This window comes from Muntiacus reevesi, chromosome 10 (genome assembly GCF_963930625.1).
Source record: "Muntiacus reevesi chromosome 10, mMunRee1.1, whole genome shotgun sequence".
In the NCBI taxonomy this organism is placed as follows: Eukaryota; Metazoa; Chordata; class Mammalia; order Artiodactyla; family Cervidae; genus Muntiacus; species Muntiacus reevesi.
In genome coordinates this window covers 32,482,595-32,497,486 of record NC_089258.1, presented here as the reverse complement: position 1 = coordinate 32,497,486, position 14,892 = coordinate 32,482,595, and the positions used below count along the sequence as shown (strand labels likewise).

At 36.8% G+C, this 14,892-nt stretch overlaps 1 protein-coding gene across 7 annotated transcripts in view; it reads left to right on the top strand.

Moving 5' to 3' along the window:
- The window catches only part of PTBP3 (polypyrimidine tract binding protein 3), an 87,832-nt gene that overhangs the window by 31,063 nt on the left and 41,877 nt on the right, over positions 1-14,892 (top strand). For 5 of the 7 annotated variants that reach the window (XR_010664652.1, XM_065947614.1, XM_065947613.1 and 2 more), the window contains 2 exons: positions 8,702-8,871; positions 11,511-11,657. Coding sequence is in view for 6 of the 7 variants with exons in the window: in XM_065947614.1 (XP_065803686.1) it covers positions 8,702-8,871; positions 11,511-11,657 (317 nt within the window). In the remaining variant the exon portion in view is untranslated. Of the gene's footprint in view, positions 1-5,922; positions 6,106-8,701; positions 8,872-11,510; positions 11,658-14,892 lie in introns of those variants that run through there. The other 2 variants (XM_065947615.1, XM_065947616.1) reach the window with 2 other exon arrangements.

Sequence of the window (14,892 nt, the reverse complement as noted above, 5' to 3'; positions counted from 1 at the left end):
AGTGGGATGACTGGAAGGACACCCATCCTAGAGGCTTTGGCAACCGGCAGAACATGGGTTAGCCCCCCCACAACAAGACAGGACAACAGGGGCTGACATCTTCCCCGCCAAGGACAATAGTGCTGTCTCCCCCTCGCTGGTCTTCTGCTCCAGCTGTGTGCAACGAAGGCAGAGATGCTTAGTCTTGCTTAGCGTTCAATAAAATGTCAAGCAATGAAGTGTGTATTTGTACCCTAAATGATAAGCAAGAAATCTTGTTTTGGCATTAGTCATTCTCATCATGGTATATTTTAATTTTCTTAAGTGGAAAGAAAAGAGGACTGAGAAATGGCTCTGTATAATCCATCAATGGTTGTATGAGTTATCTTTAAAAAAAAAACAAGGTCCCTTCTATCACATGTGGTTGTGCAGAAAATAAATAAATAAATGAAACAATTTTTTAAAAAAATAACACATAATCCATGGATCAAATAAGAAATCACAGGGAAATTAGAAGATATTTTGAAGTGAATTAAAAGGAAAACATGGCTTACTAAAGTTTATAGGATTCAGCCAGAGCTGTTCTTCAGAGAAAATTTACATCTTTAAATGTTTTATGAGAAAAGGAGAAAATGTTTAAGATGAATAAGCTTCTAAGTGTAGCATAAGAAGGACAAATTAAACCCCAAGTAAATAGAGGAATGAAAATATTAAATATGAAAAGAAAAGTTAATGATGAAGAAAATGAGGATTAATGAAAGCAGTAGCTGCTTTTTAATAGAGCAATAAAATTAATAAACTTCTAGGTAGACAGAAAAAGAAGGTAAGTTACCAGAATCAAGAAGGATCCTGTAGACATTAAAAAGGTACTTTTATGGACTGAATACTGGAGTGGATTGCCATGTCCTCCCCAGGGGATCTTCCCGACCCAGGGATTGAACCTGTGTCTCTTCGGTCTCCTGCATTGGCAGGAGGGTTCTTTACCACTGGTGCCACCTGGGAAGACCTGGAGAAGTTATTTGAAATCCTAAAAGATAATGCTTTTAAAGTGCTGTATTCAATATGCCAGCAAATTTGGAAAACTCAGCAGTGGCCACAGGAGTGGGAAAGGTCAGTTTTCATTTCAATTCCAGAGAAAGGCAATGCCAGAAAATTTTCAAACTACCACACAATTGCACTCATCTCACGCATTAGCAAAGTAATGCTCAAAAGTCTCCAAGTCAGGCTTCAACAATACGTGAACTTCCAGATGTTCAAGCTGAATTTAGAAAAGGCAGAGGAACCAGAGAGCAAATTGCCGACATTTGCTGGATCATCAAAAAAACAAGAGTGAAGTTGCCCAGTTGTGTCTGATTCTTTGCGATCCCATGGACTGTGGCGTACCAGGCTCCTCCATCCATGGAATTTTCCAGGGAAGAGTACTGGAATGGGTTGCCATTTCCTTCTCCAAGGGATCTTCCCGACCCAAGAATCGAACCCGGGTCTCCCGCACTTCGGGGAGACTCTTTAACGTCTGAGCCACCAGGAAAGCCCCCAGAGTTGTGCCTTCCCCCCCTCCCTCCTGTTTCACCATTAATAGGAAGAGACTGAGTTAGGGCCCACTCTGTTTCTTGGAGGGCAAGGAAACCACTCTCATCACCAAATGGTTCTAACAGAAAGGGAAGGTGAAGTGGAAATGAAAGTCGCTCAGTCGTGTCCGACTCTCTGCGACCCCATGACTATACAGTCCATGGAATTCTCCAGGCCAAAATACTGGAGTGGGTAGCCTTTCCCTTCTCCAGGGGATCTTCCCAACCCAGAGATCGAACCCAGGTCCCCCACATTGAAGGTGGATTCTTTACCAGCTGAGCCACCAGGGAAACCTGTGTGGATAACAACGAACTATGGAAAATTCTTCAAAAAATAGGAATACCAGAAAACCTTACCTGCCTCCTGAGAAATCTGTATGCAGGTCAAGTAGCAACACTTAGAACTGGACATGAAATAATGGACTGGTTCCAAATTGGGAAAGGAGTACGTCAAGGCTGTATATTGTCACCCTGCTTATTTAACTTATATGCAGAGTACATCATGTGAAATGCCTGGCTGGATGAAGCACAAACTGGAGTCAAGATTGCTAGGAGAAATATCAATAACCTCAGATATGTAGATGATGCCATCCTTATGGCAGAAAGCAGAGAGGAACAAAAGAGCTTCTTGATGAAAGTGAAAGAGGAGAGTGAAAAATCTGACCTAAAACTCAACATTCAAAAACCTAAGATCATGACATCTGGTCCCATCACTTCATGGCAAATAGATGGGGAGACAGTGGAAACAGTGAGAGACTTTATTTTCTTGGGCTCCAAAATCACTGCAGACGGTGACTGCAGCCATGAAATTAAAAGACGCTTGCTCCTTGGAAGAAAAGCTATGACCAACCTAGTGAGTAAAGTCTCTCAGTCGTGTTGCACACTTTGCAGCCCTATGGAGTGTAGCTTACCAGGCTCCTCCATCCATGGGATTTTCCAGGCAAGAGTACTGGAGTGGGTTGCCATTTCCTTCTCCAATGACCAACCTAGATAGCATATTAAAAAGCAGAGACATTGCTGTGCCAACAGAAGTTCCATCTAGTCAAAGCTGTGGTTTTTCCAGTGGTCATGTATGAATTTGAGAGTTGGACTATAGAGAAGATGCTTTTGAACTGTGGTGTTGAAGAAGACTCTTGAGAGTCCCTTGGACTACAAAGAGGTCAAAGCAGTCCATCCTAAAGGAAATCAGTCCTGAATATTCATTGGAAGGACTGATGCTAAAGCTGAAGCAATACTGGCCACCTGATGTGAAGAGCTGACTCATTAGAAAAGACCCTGATACTGGGAAAGATTGAAGGCAGGAGGAGAAGGGGACAACAGGATGAGATGGTTGGATGGCATCACCAACTCAATGGACATGAGCTTGAGCAAGCTCTGGGAGTTGGTGATGGACAGGGAAGCCTGGCGTGCTGCAGTCGATGAGGTCACAAAGAGTTAGACACAACAGAGTGACTGAACTGAACTGATGGGCTGAATGTTTGTATACCCCTAAAATTCATGTTTAAGCCCTTTTCCCCAGAGGGTTTGGAGATGGGCCCTTTGGAGTGGGGTTCACAAAGGGATTAGTGTCTTGATAAGAAGAGATACCAGAGAGCTTGCTTTTTCCCTCCACCCTGCCATGTGAGGACCATGTGAAAAGATGGCTGTCTATAAGGCAGGAATAGAGTCCTCACTAGAAAGTGACAATGCTGACCCTTGATTTTGGACTTCTATTCTCCAAAACTGTGAGAAAGTAAATTTTTATTATTTAAATCACCCTGTCGTATTTTGTCATGGTATCCTGACCAGGTTAAGATAGATCTCAAATGAAAATTAAGAATAGTTTTAAGCCAGGAAATTTAGATGAAGTGGACAAATTGCTTGAAAAACATAAGTACAAAAGAAATAGAAAACTGGCTTCCCTGGTGGCTCAGACAGTAAAGAATCTGCCAGCTTTGTTGGAGACCTGGGTTTGATCCCTGGGTTGGAAAGATCCCCTGGAGAAAGGAACGGCTACCTATTCCAATATTTTTGCCTTGGAGAATTCCATGGACGGAATGGGCGGGCTTCAATCCATGATGTCGCAAAAGTCAAACACAACTTAGTGACTAACACACAAATAGCCCTATGTCTGTTTTAAAAATCAATTGGTAATTTAAAAATTCAGGTGCAGTTTACTTTTTTGTGGTCATATGAGTCATTTGTCAAAGGTTGTCAAACTCTGCATTTAAAATATAGGTGGGTTTTACCGTATCTAAAATCTGCCCTAATAAAGTTAAATTTTTAAAAAGATCCGTATTTCTAGGGTAGTTTTTCTGGTAGATCCGTTCACTTTTGAGATGGGAATATGTGAATTTTTTAAAAACCTCCTCCACTTTTCTCTTTCGAACATGATTAATACATAGTAGCCATTCAGTTCTCTTCAGTTCTGTCACTCAGTCGTGTCCTCTCTTTGTGACCCCATGAATCGCAGCACGCCAGGCCTCCCTGTCCATCACCAATTCCCGGAATCCACCCAGACCCATGTCCATCGAGTCAGTGATGCCATCCAACCATCTCATCCTCCATCGTCCCCTTCTCCTCCTGCCTTCAGTCTTTCTCAGCATCAGGGTTTTTTCCAGCTAGTCAGCTCTTCACATCAGGTGGCCAAAGTATTGGGAGTTTCAGCTTCAACATCAGTTCTTCCGATGAACACCCAGGACTGATCTCCTTTAAAGTGGACTGGTTGGATCTCCTTGCAGTCCAAGGGACTCTCAAGAGTCTTCAACATCACAGTTCAAAAGCAGTTCAATTCTTCGGCACTTAGCTTTCTTTATAGTTCAACTTTCACATCCATACGTGATCACTGGAAAAACCATAGCCTTGACTAGACCGGACCTTTGTTGGCAAAGTAATGTTTCTGCTTTTTAACATGCTATTTAGGTTGGTCATAACTTTCCTTCCAAGGAGTAAGCATCTTTCAATTTCATGGCTGCAGTCACCATCTGCAGTGATTTTGGAGCCCAGAAAAATAAAGTCAGCCACTGTTTTCACTGTTTCATCTATTTGTCATGAAGTGATGAGACCAGATGCCATGATGTTAGTTTTCTGAATGTTGAGCTTTAAGCCAACTTTTTCACTCTCCTCTTTCACTTTCATCAAGAGGCTCTTTAGTTCTTCACTTTCTGCCATAAGGGTGGTGACATCTGCATATCTGAGGTTATTGATATTTCTCCCAGAAATCTTGATTCCAGCTTGTGCTTCCTCCAGCCCAGCATTTCTCATGATGTACTCTGCATATAAGTTAAATAAGCAAGGTGACAATATACAGCCTTGTATATTTGGAAGCAGTTTGTTGTTCCATGTCCAGTTCTAACTGTTGCTTCCTGACCTGCATACAGGTTTCTCAAGGGGCAGGTCACGTGGTCTGGTATGCCCATCTCTTTCAGAATTTTGCACAGTTTATTGTGATCCACACAGTCAAAGGCTTTGGCATGGTCAATAAAACAGAAATAGATGTTTTTCTGGAAGTCTCTTGCTTTTTCGATGATCCAGTGGATGTTGGCAATTTGATCTCTGGTTCCTCTGCCTTTTCTAAAACCAGCTTTGACATCTGTAAGTTCATGGTTCATGTAATACTGAAGCCTGGCTTGGAGAATTTTAAGCATTACTTTACTAGCGTGTGAGATGAGTGCAATTGTGTGGTAGTTTGAGCATTCTTTGGCATTGCCTTTCTTAGAGATTAAAATGAAAACTGCCCTTTTCCCGTGGCCACTGCTGAGTTTTCCAAATTTGCTGGCATATTGAGTGCAGCACTTTCACAGCATCATCTTTCAGGATTTGAAATAGTTCAACTGGAATTCCATCACCTCCACTAGCTTTGTTTGTAGTGATGCTTCCTAAGACCCACTTGACTTCGCATTCCAGGATGTCTGGCTCTAGGTGAGTGATCACACCGTCTGTGTATTCTTGCCACCTCTTCTTAATATCTTCTGCTTCTGTTAGGTCCCTACCATTTCTGTCCTTTATTGAGTCGATCTTTGCATGAAATGTTCCCTTGGTATCTCTAACTTTCTTGAAGAGATCTCTAGTCTTTAGGAAGCCATTCAGTAACCATTTAGGATGTTTCTTTCAAAAAGTACAAGATTTATTCAAGTTAAGTATTTTGAATGCTTATTTTCTTTTTTATTTATTTTTTTTTATTATTTTTTTTATTCCCCCGCCCCTGAATGCTTATTTTCATAATACAGTTTTCAGAAAGTCTTTAATCTTTTGTATAGAGAATAATTTGTCAAAGTTGCATATTCAGTACAGTAGAATTTCCTTGTTTCCTCTTTAATTAAATTATGATTCTATATATGCTTATATACCTTTCTATTTTTAAATTGTTATATTTATCACGTCTTTAATTATAACCTTTTTTGGGTCATCTAGATGAGTAGATTCTTTAGGTTTTTAGATTTCATAGACTAATAAAATTTTGAATTAATTTTGAACAATGTCTTAATTTTGCAAAGTTAGGATATCAAGAGAAAAAAGCCACTGTTGTCTACAGTCTTCATTTTAACACCAAAAGAAGTAGAAAGAACATACTTTCCAGGTAAAATAGGCCCTCTTAAGAAAATCAAGACATATGTTGTTGATCTCTTTATAATGGGCATTACATCTAGCATTTAAATATTAATGTTGTGTAATTTAATTTTCCAAATACTCCTACTACAATTTCTATATACTGTTATACTCATTTTACAGGAAAAGAATCTGAGGCTCAGTTGTATCAGAACAAGATGTCTGGTTTTGTAGCCCATGCTTTTAACACAGCACAGACACTTTCATAACACAGAACAACTAAGAACCTGAAATGGTTATGTATCTGCATACTTCTTGATAAAAAATTTGTCACCATTGGTGTTTATTTGATAGTGCAGTTCAGGTTCAAGTAGCTTGTGTAGGTATTCATTTTATTTCACACGTGGTTTTGCAGAGATTATGAACACCTCAGTTAAAGAAATAAACTTCTTAATGTTCATTCATTTGTTTTGGATTATTCTGGGTAAACTGCTAAAAGCCTTTGCTCCTTAGGATGGTTTTGTAGTCTTTTAACACTTCATGCTGGTTAAGAATGTACAAGGTTGTGGTATTGTTGTCTAGCCATCTAGGCTTACAGAGAGGGGAAGTGCAAAAAGGCACTTCATGCTTGACTTTCTATCCAGGAGGTGATAATTTAACATTTAATTTAGCTACAGTATTATCACTATAATCCTCATAAATCTGCATATACTCTGAAAATTTATTGTCATCATCAAGTTGCTTACTTTTTTTTCTAGGAGTGGTAACACACTTTGAGATTTTTGTGATTAAATATTACCTTTAAACTTAAGTTTGACTAATGCTCTTTTCACTTCCTAGCTGTGTACAAAAATTATTTAATCTCTGATCTGTTAAATCTCTTAATCTCTTCATCTGTTAAAGTTAATAAGATGTAATTTAATGTATTTTTATGTGTCAACTCCAGTGAGGCAGTGTAAATGAAAACAGCACGAAAACTAGAAATTAAGATCTTTTTAGGTAGTTGGAAGCCTGTCAGGGTTTTTAGAACAGGATAACGACATGACACAGACATTTAGGATGATAAGATGTTAGATCTGAGTGGAAGTGGAGGGAGTGACACTAGAGGAAGGCAGAGTAGAAGTGGTCACAGGTCATGGGGTCATAGGTGAGGTGACACTGAGAGTCGAGATGGAAGTGGAATCGGTTATTTCAGAGGGGAAAATCAGCATGTCATGATGATTCATGAGGAAGGAGAAGGAACCTTTTGACTCCCAGAAATTAAGTACTTGATTTCCAATAAGTATTTGCTGATTCTTTTCCACACACTGTCCTAGGCATTTGCTGTGTACAGGCACAGATCTGTGAGGATTGCTTGAAATTGATAGTATGGAAGGATGTTGCCTGTGTTCATGAACATAGAGAATTTAATTTGGGAGCAAGTGCTAGTTTTGGTATTAAGTCAACCTAGTTTCCTATAAGCAAGTGGTGCTCTGTGCCATAGGAAAGGGTACAAAATATTGCCAAGACTTTTATGTGGTCCTCATGACATTTGTTTATTTAGGGTCACAGACATATGATTGTCTTTTTTTTTTTAGAAAGTTTTTTTAGTATTTAGAAAAATGGTAATCTCAGGTGTTCAGAAAGATTATATTTTTCTTCTAATAGTGCTAAGTATGGTATTCAGTATTAAAAAAACAACACTATAATGAAACTTTGGCTTTTAGATAATTTGCATTCAGTCTTATGTGGTGCTATTTCTGGGTGGAAAAAATACCTTCCTGAATCTTATGTACATAAATTTGACTACTTGTTACAGGCTTGTCAGTTCTAGTTACTGTCAGTGTTAAAACTTAAGCTTTAAATAAAATTTGGCTCTAAACTGGCATACTGGATGACAACAGTGGTTCTCAAACTTTAGTTTGCTTCAGAAGCATCTAGAGAGCTTGTAAAAGCACAGGTTGCTGGGATGTTTCTGATTCAGTAGGTCTGAAATGCGGCTAAAAATTTGCATTTCCAAAAGGTGATGATACTTATGTTAAGAGCTGCCTGTTGTATCATTAAAGAATAGGATTATCCTAAGGAAATCACAGTTTAGCTTCTGAAAGTACTTTAAAAAGTGAATTGGCAAAAATTGTATAATGCCTGAAAAATAAACTTATTTTCATAAACATGCATCTCCAATCCAGATCCTTGTAGGATGTGATAAACATGAAATTTTTATTACCATCTCTCCTTAAAGTTTTTATTCTGTTTAATTAGTAATAGGACAAACTAGAAAAGCATCTTTAAAGATACATTAAAGATAATATAAGTATTGCTTTCTATTCACAACAAATAGTTGACCATTTAGAGGTTTTTGGTACCTCAACATGTGTAATTCATTTATCCAGCATTTTTCCTTGAAGTTAAAAATCCAAGTTCAGTTTAAAAAAAATATACCTGCAGTGAAAAAATTTAAAAAACCCACTCATTGAAAAGTGGATGATTTTGTTTTCAGCTGTCTTCTACTCTTCTCCCATCAGCCCCGTAGTTCCTGAATTTCAAAACCTGAAACTCTTGGAAGATCAAATGTGATAGTATGGTTAATGTAGTATGTCAACCCAAGTTAATTTCAGTAACTAAAAAACGAATCTTGTGTTTTTTAGCTAATGGGAATGACAACAAGAAATTTAAAGGAGATAGACCTCCCTGTTCGCCTTCCCGTGTTCTCCATCTTCGCAAAATTCCAAGTGATGTCACCGAAGCAGAGGTCATATCATTAGGTCTACCATTTGGCAAAGTAACTAATCTTTTGATGTTGAAAGGAAAAAGCCAGGTATGTAAGTTTTCAAGATTGACCCACAATTATTATCTCTGGGTGTTAGTAGAAACAATAAAATAAAAATTATTTTTAAGGGAATAACCTAGGAGTCCAGTGGTTAGGACTCTGTGCTTTGACTGCCAAGGGTGCAGGTTCAATCCCTGCTGGGGGAACTAAGATCCTGCAGAGTGCAGCCAAAATAAAAAAAAATGAACGCTTTTTATTTCCCTGAACTTTTTTTCTAAATTTTATTCTATTTACATAGCTTTTAAAAAATAGAACTTCTTTAATGATAGGAAGCAATAAATAAAAATATTATATAGGAAGCAGATTCTCTCTTATTTATTATCTTGACCAAACATATTTTACATTCTTAATTACAAAATGGTTTATGAAAATATCCTGTGATTATCGGAAGAGATTGGATTGTTTGCCATCCAAGATTGGATAATGATGTCTGATTCATACCCCTATCTTTAGTAAACTGTTTATTTAAATTAACAGCCTTGTTTAAGGTAATTGAGGTTATTAAGAACTGGAGAAGTTCAATAGTATGTCTTAGTATTCAGTCCTTGTTGTGTTTATACATTTTTCTTACATCTTTTAGAGGTAGTGTAGGCACTTGGATCTTCATTTTCTTTACAGATGCCACTTTTGAGAATAGTATGGTTTGCACAGTTTGAAAAGAGCCAACGTGATCATGTCTAATGGCTGTCTAATGTCTAACAGGCACATCTTAAATGTACATTATGTTCCGTGTAGTATATCCTATATTTTATGTCAAATAACTCTGAGAGGCAGCAGGCAATGTCACAGTTTCCTTTGTTTTCTGCTGTTCTAGGTTTATATTTTTCTGTAGTGCTAACTTACTGCTGTTAATTGCTTGTCTTTTGACCCTAAATCCTGTTCAGAAAGTACCTTGTTATGATGTACTTCAGCAGGAGATTCTGATGTGTGTCACTGCAGTAGTACCTGTGGGCATAGTCATTCCATGGTTCTTGCAGGTGGAGTGTTGAGGATAGAGTAAGGGTTATTTTCATCAGCCTTTCTGTGGGTGATAACTTTTGATTTTCTCTTCATCCTGCATTATGAAAGTTGATCCTTGGCTGGATACTTTGGGAAAACATAAATAATTCTTTTACTGGACTCCATGTGGAAAATGTTATTTTTACATAAATTTTTAGGTTGTATATACGTATAGGATTGATTTCCTGACTAGAATCACAATATCCAAAGACATTGTTCAGCCTTTCATTTGTGTGACATTGCAGGAGTCTCAACATTTAGTAGGGAATTTGCAGGAAGAGACTCTCCCCATATGGTGAATATTATTAGAATACAGTTTACACATTGTTTGTTGAAAAGATGACTTTAAAAAACCAAGTAATTAGGAAATACTGCCATAGCTATTTTTGTTACCTTGATCATTTTTATCTACTTCTCTTAGAAATATTAGAAAAACTGTATTCTTATACAGTTGGTTATCAGCTTTAAAGTGTATCATGGACATTTGTACCTTTTAGATACTGTAAATGACTTAAAATCTGTTTTATTCCTCGTAGATAGTGATTTGGATCATGAGTTCTTCCTGTACTTTAAATTTGAAGTATTCTTATAGGTAGTTAGGGCTCAGCATTGTTAGTGTATGTTTTGTCTTCTTGACCATTAAGACAGGGTGATAAAATCTGCCACCTTAAAGATCTGTAAGTTATCCTGTTCCTGTCACATAAGTTAATGGGAGTCATGACAGTGAGAAGCCATAAACAGAATAAGACATGAATACTAAGGAGATTCTTCGATCTCAGTCCTTTTTTTTTGTTGTTGCTAAACATTTATTTAATTGAGTTTTTTGTTTATTTAGTTAGTTTTGGTTGCACTGAGATCTCAGTTCTTTTTAGTCTTCAGATAGGTAATATCAGTATAAGTGTAACTGTTAGTCACTCAGTCGTGCCCGACTTTGCGACCCCATGGACTGCATCCCATCAGGCTCCTCTGTCCATGAGATTTTCCACGCAGGGATACTGGAGTAGGTTGCCATTTCCTTCTCCAGGGGATTTTCCCAACCCAGGGATCGAACCCAGGTCTCCTGCACTGCAGGCAGATTGTTTTACTGACTGAGCTACAAGGGTATAGTGATTACCAGTAGCCAAAAAAGGTCACTTGAATGACCCAAATCAAGTCAATATTGACTTAATGTAGGATGTTCTCCCATTTCCCTAATTTGTACAGTTGAGCTTTGGCACATAAATGTTCTAATTATATTCATAAAAAGACAAAGGAGAACAGATCATTGGAGAAAATTTTAGGAAGAAACTGAACGCATCTATTTATAGTAGTGATGCACACATTTATTTTTGCTTTTTTAGTTGTTTCTAAATTTTAGAAGAATCAGAAGTAAGAAGAAGACCAAAAACCACAGAGTCATTTAATCAACTGTCAATTTCCCAATCCCAAATCTTTTATTGAACCCAACTTTTGTCAAATATGTTTTCAGTAACTATCAGTGATACAGTTTGAAACGAAAGTGTTTTCATCCCCTTCGGGGCAATATGACTTCTGTTAAGAATGCATGAGTTTTAGAGCAAGCTAGAATGAGAAAATAGTTCTTAGCTGCCTTTCTTAGCTTTCACTTTACTTTCTTGTGTTTATTGCAGGCTTTCTTAGAAATGGCTTCTGAGGAAGCTGCTGTTACTATGGTGAATTATTACACTCCTGTTACTCCTCACCTTCGAAGCCAGCCTGTTTTTATTCAGTATTCCAATCACAGAGAACTTAAGACTGACAATCTGCCTAATCAAGCTGTAAGTATTAATGTCATTTATAAAAATAGTTGTAAGGATACATGATAACTAATTTTCTATTTTTAAGTGGAAAAAAAAATCATGTGTTTTTCTTCATCATGAGATACTCTGTTGATAAAGATTGCATATATAAATTCTTATCCAAAGATCCCAATAAGAAAGCACTGCCATTTGAAACTATGTTTGAGGATATGGCCTTAGAAATGGTAGGCAGTCAGTTTTCACTTGAAACTGTTTCCATAAGAGGGGGAAAAGTACATTGCGAATGTCTCTTAAAATCTCAGCTCTAAAGGAACCATGGAAGTCAATCCTTTCTTTTTACAGAATATGTAACAGAGGCATTGAGAAGTTGAGTGGTGATTCTATTGTTACGTTAATAAGAATTTATATAAATATGTTCATTAAATGATTTTTGACTCTCCAAGATAAATGTGGAATATAAAAAATGAACATTTCTTACCTCATTTTCCAGTTTTGATATAATTGATACTGAAACGTCTTTGTCTCTCCAGGTTGATTTTTTAAGTAGTTAAAATAGTAATTTGAAGTAATTTAAGGGTAGGAAAAATTTATCCACGAAGCAAGTACATTTTAAAAAATAGGTTTTATATTATGTTGAGAGCATTGTTTGCCCCTGATAGTCTTGCTCTAGGCAAAAGAACTCCTTCAGCTCTTTGTTTCTGTGTTGAAAATCATTATAATGCAAGCTGCTGAATTTAAATTATAGTTTTCCACATTTTTAAAAACAACGACATTTCCTGCATCCAATCCTTAACTTATTCTAAAACGTATTAATGACATATAATAAATTACCTAAACTTGAGTAAATGAAATGTTAGATATTTTTAAATGTATAAAATTTTTAAAGTAAAACATTGCCTTGTAAGTAGGATATATGCTCATGGTAAAACATTCAGACAATCCAGAAAAATAAAAAATAAACAAAAGATAATCCAGTTACCTAGATATAACTGATAAACATTTTGCAAACATTTTACTGTGTACCCTCCTCTGTTCAGGTTAGGTCTATGTATATAATTTTACACCAGTGGAATCCTAATGTTTTAAGAGCTATTATTTTTTTCTCTACAGTAGGTCAGTGATGTTATTTCATGACAAGAAATACACAATTACTTCATACTTTTTATTTTACTTTTTATTACTTCATCATTTTTAAATGACTGCATAATACTTGCTTCAAAAGGGCAGTCATAATTTGTCCAGTTTCTTGTTAATAGACATTGAGATTGTTTGCAATGTTATGCTTTTACAAATAGTACTATAATAGCATTCTTATATATCTTGGCACACTGGCAGCATTATCTTATAGTTTATGTTTCTGGCAGCAGAATTGCTGGTAGTTAGCCTTGTGTGTGTTTTATGTTTTGATGTATCTTGCAATATTGCTTTCTGTGAAGATTATTTGCTGATTTAGGATGCCACTGATAATATATGATAATATAATGATAATGATAATATATGAGCAAGCGATTTTCCTGTCCGTTTTTGTTAGTATGATAGTTAACAAATTATATCTTATTGTTTTACTTACTTTTATGTAATAACTTATAAAGTATTTATAGTGATTTCTGTTAATGCAGGTTTCCTCCCCATTTTTTTAATTGTGATAAAACATGTATATAATATGAAATTTACCATTTTAATCATTTTTAAGTGTATGATTCAGTGGCATTCCCTGGTGGCTCAGAAAGTAAAGAATTTGCCTGCAATTAAGGAGACTTGGTTCATTCTCTGGGTCGGGAAGATACTCTGGAGAAGCAAATGGCTACCCACTCCAGTAATCTTGCCAGGAGAATTCCATGGAGAGAGGAGCCTGGTGGGGCTACAGTCTGTGGGCTTGCAAAGAGTCAGAAATGACTAAGCGAGTGAATAACACTTCAGTGGCATTAAATACACTCACATTGCACAACCTATCACCACCATCCATCTCCAGGACTTTTTCCTCTTCCCAGACTGAAACTCTGTACCCATTAAATCTTGACTCCTCATTGCCCCCTACCCCCACCCTGGCAGCTGCCATTCTGTTTTCTGTCTCTGAATTTTGTTTGCTAATTCATTTTTTAAATTATTTTTATGTAAGAGTCAAATTTCTTAAGTTGTGTTATGATCTCTGACATGGGTACCATACTGATAAAAACCCAATATAGCAAGATTAAAAAGTTTTTTTTTCTACCTATGTTTTCTTATACATTAATGTTTTGGTTGTCTTTATTTTAGTGTTTAAATCTTTGTTAAGACTATTTTGTGTGTGGAGAGGGAGGCTAGGGTCTTTCACTTACTCCCACTGACCAGTTTTTCTTTTGTTGTGGTTGAATAACCTATTTATCATCCACTCGTGTAAAACTTGTCCTTTGTCATGTTCTACTTTTCTATACACAAGCTTTGCCTACTTAGAACTTGCATAAACATACTTGTTAGACATGACCACGCATTTTGCTTGTGTGAGCTCCATCTACCCTCGTGTGTGCTGCTCACGTGGTGTGCAGTCTGTGTCTAATCTGGATTACCTTTTGGTTTCTGTTCTCTTCCGTTCCTGTTCCAGTGTCCCTGTGGCTTAACCAACTGTAGGACAGGGCTCAATTCTTTCCCCTCTCTTTTTAAAAATTAAATGGATAATAGGTTTTGTCTATTTCTCAGGATATATTAGAATTATTTTTATAACTCCTCACCCCCCAAAACACAGTGAAATTGGGTGGATTTTTATAGATTAATATGGAGATAATTAACATGTCTATATTGCTAACTAATCCTTTTGAGGAGGAAGTTATATTTTATTTGCTATCTCTCAGTAGAATTTTCAGTTCTCCTTTGTATAAGTCATGCAGTTTTGTCATTAGTGTGATTCCTAATTATGTTAGTTTAAGTCTTGAAGAAGAAACAAACAATTTAATAAAACTCTTAAAGACTGGATTATTCTAAAGGGAAGCAGTGAGAAATCCCAGTTGCTTGGCAACCAAAGCCAGCCCAAATGACCTAGTTTATTCTTAGATAGCCTTGATTTCTTCCCAGTACCCTTGCCATTTTGTTACATTTTTTGTATTGAATTTTGATAAAATATGGTTTTCTTTTATTCAGAGTCCTACACAAAAGCTGAAGTCAAAATTGAGGGTATCTGTTTACATATGTACTAATGAGAGGTCAGCCCTCGGAAGCTGATCAATTACTGTTTCATTCTCTTTTCTTCTCTGAATAGCAAGATATCCCAAAACATACT